We start from the raw sequence: 8,044 nt of genomic DNA, 5'->3' as shown, positions 1-8,044 counted from the left end.
CAACAAGTCCATTCTCGATAAATATATTCCGCTGTAGCCCGTGGAGAGTATTACGCAGCTATAAGCTAAGAAGCTTAGTTCCTCGTGTAGGTTGGCCCCCAAGAATATGGATAAGGAGAAGCAATAGCTTAAGGAAGGTGTTGGCTTGCTTTAGGTATTGCTTAGCAGTCTTACGCCGCCACACGACCTTCGCGCCCTTGATCAAGAACTCTTACTATAGCTAAGTCTCATCGAGCATACGATTAAGCAGCCATCGATCTTGTCCTTGGAGGTGGTCATTCCGCGGGTTGTCTAGGAAGCACTAGCTGGGCTTGCTATTAGCCGGATTGTCCTTAAGCCGGAAAAGATTAACTAGTGGAACAACCTCATCTCGCTCTTCGTCTGGATGTACACGTAGCAGCTCCTCTAAGAGCGACTGTGCAACGGCTGTCTGGGTCGCCAGGAACTTCTTTAAGTCGGTCATCCCTAGTTCTAGGCCTTTGTAGCTAAGGTGTTCGCCGTCGTCGGTCCAAGAGATATATCCTAGAGAGGTAGTGATCTCATTGATCTGCTTCCCAAAACTGCGTAGCTTTTGTGCCTAGTTTATAGGGGAGTGTGTGCCATATACTATAAAGCGCTCTTGTATAACATTCAATATATCGGCTATATGTGGAACCTCCCCTCGATCTATGGCAAGCACTGCCCGTTGAATAACGAGGAGCTAGGCTATCTTAATAAAGGCAAAGAGATATGGGGTATAATGTAGAGAATCGCTAAATGTAGCATTCTAATCCGCCGATAATCCAAGAACTACTATAAAAACGACGATAATATTGTCGTAAACTATATCGAATAAAGCATAGTCTAATAACGAGATGTATAATTGGATCGTAGTATAATTGAGATTTTGCCGGAGCTATGCTACCACTAGACTAGTGCTTTACTGTTCCTATGCAAGCTCGGCCGCAGCTTGCATCACTCGATCGAGGGCTGTCACCTGAGCATCGGTAAGACGATAAGAGAGCTTAGGGCCTTGGTTCCGCTAGACGCGCCGATAAACGAAGCTTAGTAGTTGCTTCTATACCTTCTTGTATGTAGTGTAAGTGCCTTCTTAAAGCTTGTGCACCAATGAGAAGTTAGTGGTCTTATGGGTGAAGAAGCTACTAACACGCTGCTAATCGAAGATGTTGATTCGGTTAGTCCGGAGGGATTCGCGGGCTTGCTCGATAAGACGGTCAAAGGATTCAAGTACGAGAACGAGGTAATTATCTGGCTAATCGGGGTCGAATAGGGGATGAGGCGATGGGAGATTAAGGAGCCGTGCAATACGACCCAAGTTATAGCCCCGAAAGTACCGCTCCTATTGCGTTAAGTCAAGCCATGGAGAGACTTTAGTCTTATGGCGCGAGGTGATGTTGGGCTTAGGCGCTTAGAGCTTTTGAGCCAGAGTCTGCTCTACTTGTTCTCGGAGGCCGAGGGGTGGTCTCTCCAGGGCGTCCGCAAGTTGAGCCGGTGCCGGTGCCGGTGCTAGATCAGAGCCGATAGGCTTACCGCTATTAACGAGGAAGTAGCGGGTGTAGCCCTTTATGTGAAAGGTCTGGCAAACGACAGGAGAGTAAGCAGTAGTGCTGAGTGGAAGGGACGATGTGGATGGGCGGTCTGCAAAGCCTTTACTTTTACTCCATTAATGGGCCTCCCTTAGATGGCTAAGTAGAAGCCGTTGGTCTCGGATTACGTATGGCTAATTAAGAGGGCACAGCTTGCAGCAGTAAGCGTTGTCGTAGATCCGTAGGTGGGGGATTAGGGGCGTGTGAGTGGGTACGTAGAGCTGCTTCACTTCTCGGGGAGGGAGTAGAGAGTCCGGGGTGAAGAGACGAGCGTATTCCTGGACTTTACCGAGTGGGATAGCAGCCTTGTGATAGTCGTACAAGTGAGAAGCAACCGCTGTAGAGTGAATCGCATATCTGCAGCTCGTACAGATCAAGACGTTGTAAGTTGGATTGAAAGAGAGAAGATCCATTATATTATTGTAATAAAGGGAGGGTTCTAAGGCTTTTGCGGGGGTTGGAAAGACAGACGGCTTAAAGGTGGTTTATGTTATCTTTTAGCAGGTATCCGATTCGAATTCGAGCACATCGAGCAAGTTGAAATAGAGAATACCAAGACGCGTCCCAGGTCTGACGCGTCTTAGCTTCCTCGCGGGGGGCGCGCGCGGTGGTCCGTGCAACCCCACTCCCTTCTTCGGGCCTAGCGGGGGTTCCGGCCAAGCACAGCGGGCGCATATACCCTTGATATGGGTGCCAAATGCTGATCACACATTTGCTAGTGGGATTTCAACTTTCAGTTTAACGTACACTAGCACAATTTCTGAGGAGATGGTTGCGAATGGAAATGTAGTGATGAGCCGCAACAATAGCGACGAGTGGGCCGTCTGTCTCGCTTGTGCTATTTTGGATGCAGGAGGTTTGGATGTGCCAAGCAGCTGTGATGCTTGTTTTGATGAATATTGTTATGCGGGGTAGCAGTGTATCGAGATAGAATAGGGTTAATCGTTAATATTAATGTTGAACATTCTTCGCTATCGAAGACTTCAATCATATGCTCGAATGAAGTTCTCTTGCAGTCGAAGGTAAACTTTAACCTCAGCCAAATGTCAAGAGAAGAACAAAGATATCAAACATGCGAAAATTCGTCACATGAGAGTCATCCCATTCTACTCATAGAGCTATTCCACTCCATTCCTGAGCACCTATTCTGGATGCAAATTTGTTTGCTGTTGAATTCCCGTATCGGAGCTGTCCAGCAGCAAGAGTCCTTGAAGTCCAGTGGAGCCATTGTTGCAAAGTGGCGATGTTTGCCATAGAATTGATGGAGACATGCTTGCCTTTTAGTTGTAATATCCGTACCATACGATCAGGAGAAGTCTCTGCTTCGAATTGATGTATACTGGGGGGTCTATTTCAAAGTTCTTGATTCAAAGGGCGCATCTCATAATCCATTTCTCACAACAAAACTTCCACATCTTCCGGCCACATCAGTGACTACCACACCAATCCAAAGCGCATGCAAATTTCGTCATACACAATAGTACTACCATTGTGAAAATTTTAAATATGAAGGAATACATACCTTCAGCTCCATCCATTAAAACAGTTTCGCCAGCATCTTGTCTTTCACACTAATCGGCGCAGCTTCTCGTTCGTTTCGGTAGTATTCTGTCAGAGCTTCAAAGAATTTAAGATTTGTACTCAAATCTACATCTTTGCTGTGATGTAATGGGGTGCGTTTAACGATCTTCCATGCAACGCCAATTCCTCCAGCAAGAGCAATCTAAAAGGCTGTCAGGTTTGATACTCGAGCACTCAAGTTAATTTACAATGCCATAATCGAAGATGAAAGTAGCGACTTTCCAGTTCCCTTTCAAAAAGACTGAGTAGCCTTGTAGCCTGGTACAGGATTTAGTTTCTCGTTCATTGACATAAATGTTAGACTAACCAGAGGAAGAGGAAGCTCCAGCCAAAGCCCCAATACCCTGCAAAAGGCTGAAAACGTGAAACACTAGGCAAAAAACCTGTCCTCTCGATTCCTTGTGCTTTCATAGCAGCATTAAAGCGAATCCATGTCATTGACATTACACTCCAATTACTATCAAGCATCAGAGCAAAACTAATCCATCGTCACGTAAGAACTCACAACATAGTGGCGGCAGTACAAAAGCTGTGAGCCGAATCAGCAAAAGTCACACATAGAAAGTCGATAGTATTACTTCAAGATCCAATTGAGCACCTGAGAATTGCTAGACCCGAGAGCCAAGTACGCGAGGCAAGATAATAGCATAACCATGATAACAGCGATATACGGTACACCCCTGAAGAAATCAGCAAAGATCTATAAGCGGTACGAAAGCATACTTCTTGTTCAGTCGACGAAAGATCTTAGGTGCCTGCCCCTCCAGCGCCAAGGCGTGCAGGCTTCGTGACGCATTGAAAGTATACGCGTTTCCAGCTGAAATGATGCTCGTCAAGAGAGCTGCCGTAACGATAGATGGCAAGACTGGAATTTGAAGGCGTTGCATTGAAATGACACTAGATTAGAATCAGCTGAAATCTATCCAATGGAACATTATACTTACTATGGAGAGGCTCCCGAGTAAGTCGAAGCTCCATTGTTGAGACTACAATTGTTAGCAAGACAGAGACTACGAAAGGACGCAAGTTATCACGTTTTATCGTTGTACGGAACCAAAATCTAACACCGAGTTAGCAAGAATCAGTTTCGAAGTACGACATATCTACTCCAACGCAAAGAGACCCTCCAATGAAGAAGACAATGAGCCGCGCAACAATCGTCTTGAAAGCCCGAGGTACTGTACGACGCGGGTCTTTGGCTTCACCAGCAATCACTGTTGAGATTAGAATCGCTTATATTTTCCGGCATTCCGAGACCGACTTGAGATGTATTCTGGCCCTCCCATACAAAAGCCGGCGACATTTACTGCATTGATAAAAGACTCTAAGCGAGTTGACGGACTCGTGCCTGCCCAAGGCCCAGGATCCCTCCAGTATCGGAAGCCATAACGACTAAACAGATTAGACACGAACGAATGTTGTAAGAGCACATACTCGTGTTCAGGATTGCCTCCTACCATAGTGACGAAGGTGTAAACAATCAAGCCAGTAGCCAAGAGCACTTTCCCCAAAGCCAACCAGACTAATGAAGAGTCAGTGAAGGTTATATTTGGGTGGGCCTCATATTTACATTCTGCTTCTCCAAAGAGATCGGCTCTATATACATTGATGGCTAAGAAGAAAAGCAATGCCACTGGACACATGTCAGATTGCATTCCTCGTGCAGATGAAGAACCGCATACCTGTGATCAAATGGCAGGTGATCGGCCATACCCCCAATACTCGACAAGTGTATTGAGGACAGTAGCCTCGAAGATGACATAGGACGTTTGTGCGAACTCTTTTGTTAGTAAGGTATAACAACGCAATAATACAACCTACGAAATGATTCCAACCAACTGCTACACCAAGGGCGGGGTCAACCATGCGGGCCGCTAAACGAATGAATGATCCATCAAGAGGGAAAAGACCAACAGTTTCGGTTTCTACATCATCACTGAGTGCGAACAACCAAAAAATCGAAAGAACAACTTACGGCACTGTGCTATACAGACGACGACTGTAGTCCAGAAAAGGAAACCAATCAACAAGCAAAGTGGACCAGATAGGACGCCAGAGCCATTCCTACAAATAGGGCACTGTAGCAGCAAGATCAGCATCGTCTTCAACGAAACGCCGAAGCTCTTACGCTCCAATCGATCCAGCGATAGCAGTCAGTTGAATCTGTCTTGGGTTCAACTGGCGATTGTTCACAGCAGCTTCGATAGCTGCATCCAAATCTGTTCTCTGAAGATTAGGCACTTCCCCAGAAGTTGAGGATTCATAAGTCTTGGTTGTCTATGCGCCGATTTAGTCAAGTTGCCGTTCCCTGACAGGGTGATAAAACTCACCTCATTCACTTGTCCAGTCGCCGCTGAGTAAATCCGAGTCAACTCAACCTCTTTCTTTTCAGTCGTACGAGTAGGGTTGACGGAACGCTCCATTGCAGATATCTAATTTAACGAAAAAGAAGACACAGAAGAATGCAAGCTGTGCATACTTCCAACAGCGGTGCGAGCATCACTTCTCTCTTTCGGATGAGAACTTTCTCAAAGGTGGGTTGCTCCATGGACCAGAAGCGAGACGAAGCTCAAAGGTCTCCGTAAATCTGGGAATCTAGCCCCATCCTTACATGACTTGGGATCCCATGAAGAGATAGTTTCTGGAGAGATAGTCTATAGCATCAAGCGGAGAAGTCCGGAGATGTTATCTCAGAAGCACTTTTTGTTGGTAGATGGCTCCATGGATCGGAGCGCAGAGCCGATAGACCCACATGAAAGTGGCAGGTCAACCCCTTGGGATGCCAAATTCACCGGGTTGACCTGCCACTTCTGTCAAATGGCAATCTGACGCTGGATTTGAGCCTTGGATTCAAGATAAAGCATTTCAGAGATACAGTTTCTTCATCGAAACAGCGACGACTGTACTTTAACACTTTGCTTTCCATCTATTTCACGACCACTCTCCGTAGTTACCGAAAATATCAGAAAATGGCGCCATCACTGGTAACCATCGAAGCTTCTGAGCCGTTAGAAAAAATAGTCGACATCATTGCTCGAGATGGCGGAGTTATTGTTGCCAACTTTCTCTCCTCCGAGCTCTTGAAGGAGTCAATGGCTGCAAGTGAGCGCGCCGGACACTCATTAAACCAAGTAGGTGACTGATCAAATAGTCGAGCCTCACCTCGCTGGACGTAAAATGTACAATTCTAGTGCAACCCATGAGGAGCTTGGTGACGGCTTCTTTCCGGAGGGTTCGCAAAGAGTTTACGTGCGTGTGTTTCTAGCAAACATCTTCGTCTGTTGACAGACCATCAAGGGACTGTTAGCCAAGATGCCAAACCAACTAGTCAAGATAATGCGCCTACCATTATGGCAAGGTGTTATGGAACGTTTCTTGAAGTAAGTCGTAGCCATTATTGCCTTGACGCGGATGATGGAAGCTGAAATGATCTCAGTGACGAGTACTTCTCATACACTGGGGACAAATTGTTGTCACAAAAAAGCGGCTATATGCTTGCATCTACTGCGGCTCTCCGTCTACTTCCAGGCGCGAAGCCTCAACCATTGCATAGGGTAACATTGAAGATGTCTGCTTCTAGGTGCTTCAGCATTGATTGTTACCCAGGACCAAATAGCTTACCTTATTCGCCCGGAACCAAGCAATCCCCTATTTACACCTATGGTCGGAGTCCTGATTGCTGGGTCTAAGTGTACATACAAAAACGGTGTATGCACCGCACCGTGTCTGGAATATTTGAATTGACTTTCTACTTCCAGGCAACAGCAGTAATTCCGGGAAGTCACTTGTGGGGACCTGAGCGAGCACCAAAGCTCGAGGAATGCGCATATGCAGAAATGGAACCCGGTTCAGCGCTTATTACACTCGGATGTGAGTGTACCAAGATAGATGAGTACCAGCAGCTAAACCCAGACAGCAACTTATCACGGTGCTGGTGAAAACAAATGCGAGAGGACGGATCTTGATGCAAAAAGGACTTTGATTGCAGTATTTGGGTAAATGATGCCTGCGTGCGAATGGTGACCTCTTGCTAAATCCATCAGCCAACGAGACTACTACCGTGCAGATCAAGATGAGGATCTCTCAACCCCAATCGAGATTGCTCGGAAGCTCCCTGAGGACATTCTCAAATTAGCTGGATACTGTAAGATATCCCGGAAACGTGAAAGATACAGGTGAGCTAATTATCTCCGATTAGACAAAGCGGTCGGCGGAGTTGGCTATGTGGAGGACCATCAGAATCCTTTCGAGTTTTTGAAAAGAGAGGATCCAGGGTTAGCCAAGTATGGCCCTGCTACTACTCAGGTGGCTCTTTGAGTTGTGGGCTGTGAAACTTGTGGACATAGACGTTATTGAGGACATCCCAATACAAAGGAATGATACAACCCAACCTTCACATGAAATATTGTTCGTCATGCACGGAGTAAAATAAGGACTGCTCTAGTATAATGAACCAAGAGCACAATTGCTCAACAGGAAAACTCCGCTGTTCCTAGCGCGCTCTCGTATTGTTGAAAACATCGAGTTCAGGTCCTTTCTTCGGGAAATAGATAGCACTGGCATCTATCCAGCAGAACAATGACAGAATATCGGGAATGCTCGTAACTCAATGCGGTATTGTGTGTGAGCTAAAAATTAGCTACTTCGGATGAGTGGAAATTTGAAGAGGTACTTGCTAGAGGCAGTTCGAGCCATATGCCGAGGTCTTTAATACAAGTTTTGCACAATCTAAAGCAATAAGAGTGGATAGTCTTTTGAAGAGCTGCAGGTGGGAGGGGAAGGCGCTACCACGTGATCGACGGCCGGAACCTAGGTACCTACCTACCTAGCTAAGCTAGATTGACTTTTTCATGTGATTCGAAGACGGTAATATTCGG

At 46.2% G+C, this 8,044-nt stretch overlaps 2 protein-coding genes across 2 annotated transcripts; one reads left to right on the top strand and one right to left on the bottom strand.

Annotated features, from left to right (window-relative positions):
* Window positions 1–3,123: 3,123 nt before the first annotated feature.
* On the bottom strand, window positions 3,124–5,590 carry LY89DRAFT_743666 (uncharacterized protein; the record flags this gene model as incomplete). The annotated part of the gene is made up of 16 exons (XM_018220966.1): window positions 3,124–3,309; window positions 3,356–3,425; window positions 3,475–3,624; window positions 3,673–3,696; window positions 3,746–3,847; window positions 3,891–4,064; window positions 4,112–4,153; window positions 4,202–4,227; window positions 4,275–4,381; window positions 4,429–4,559; window positions 4,602–4,689; window positions 4,738–4,800; window positions 4,850–5,092; window positions 5,143–5,231; window positions 5,296–5,444; window positions 5,498–5,590. 16 exons carry the CDS (start codon window positions 5,588–5,590, stop codon window positions 3,124–3,126), a joined length of 1,737 nt encoding a protein of 578 aa, XP_018061109.1.
* Window positions 5,591–6,067: 477 nt separating this feature from the next.
* On the top strand, window positions 6,068–7,532 carry LY89DRAFT_692351 (uncharacterized protein). Its single transcript, XM_018216522.1, has 9 exons — window positions 6,068–6,269; window positions 6,319–6,416; window positions 6,465–6,547; window positions 6,604–6,721; window positions 6,774–6,875; window positions 6,926–7,037; window positions 7,084–7,162; window positions 7,211–7,311; window positions 7,366–7,532. Exons 1-9 carry the CDS (start codon window positions 6,137–6,139, stop codon window positions 7,482–7,484), a joined length of 945 nt encoding a protein of 314 aa, XP_018061108.1. The 5' UTR covers window positions 6,068–6,136; the 3' UTR covers window positions 7,485–7,532.
* The last annotated feature ends 512 nt before the right edge of the window (window positions 7,533–8,044 follow it).

This window comes from Mollisia scopiformis (assembly GCF_001500285.1).
Source record: "Mollisia scopiformis unplaced genomic scaffold LY89scaffold_41, whole genome shotgun sequence".
NCBI lineage: Eukaryota > Fungi > Ascomycota > Leotiomycetes > Helotiales > Mollisiaceae > Mollisia > Mollisia scopiformis.
The sequence above is the reverse complement of the archived record's forward strand: the minus strand, read 5'-3'. Positions and strand labels throughout refer to the sequence as shown.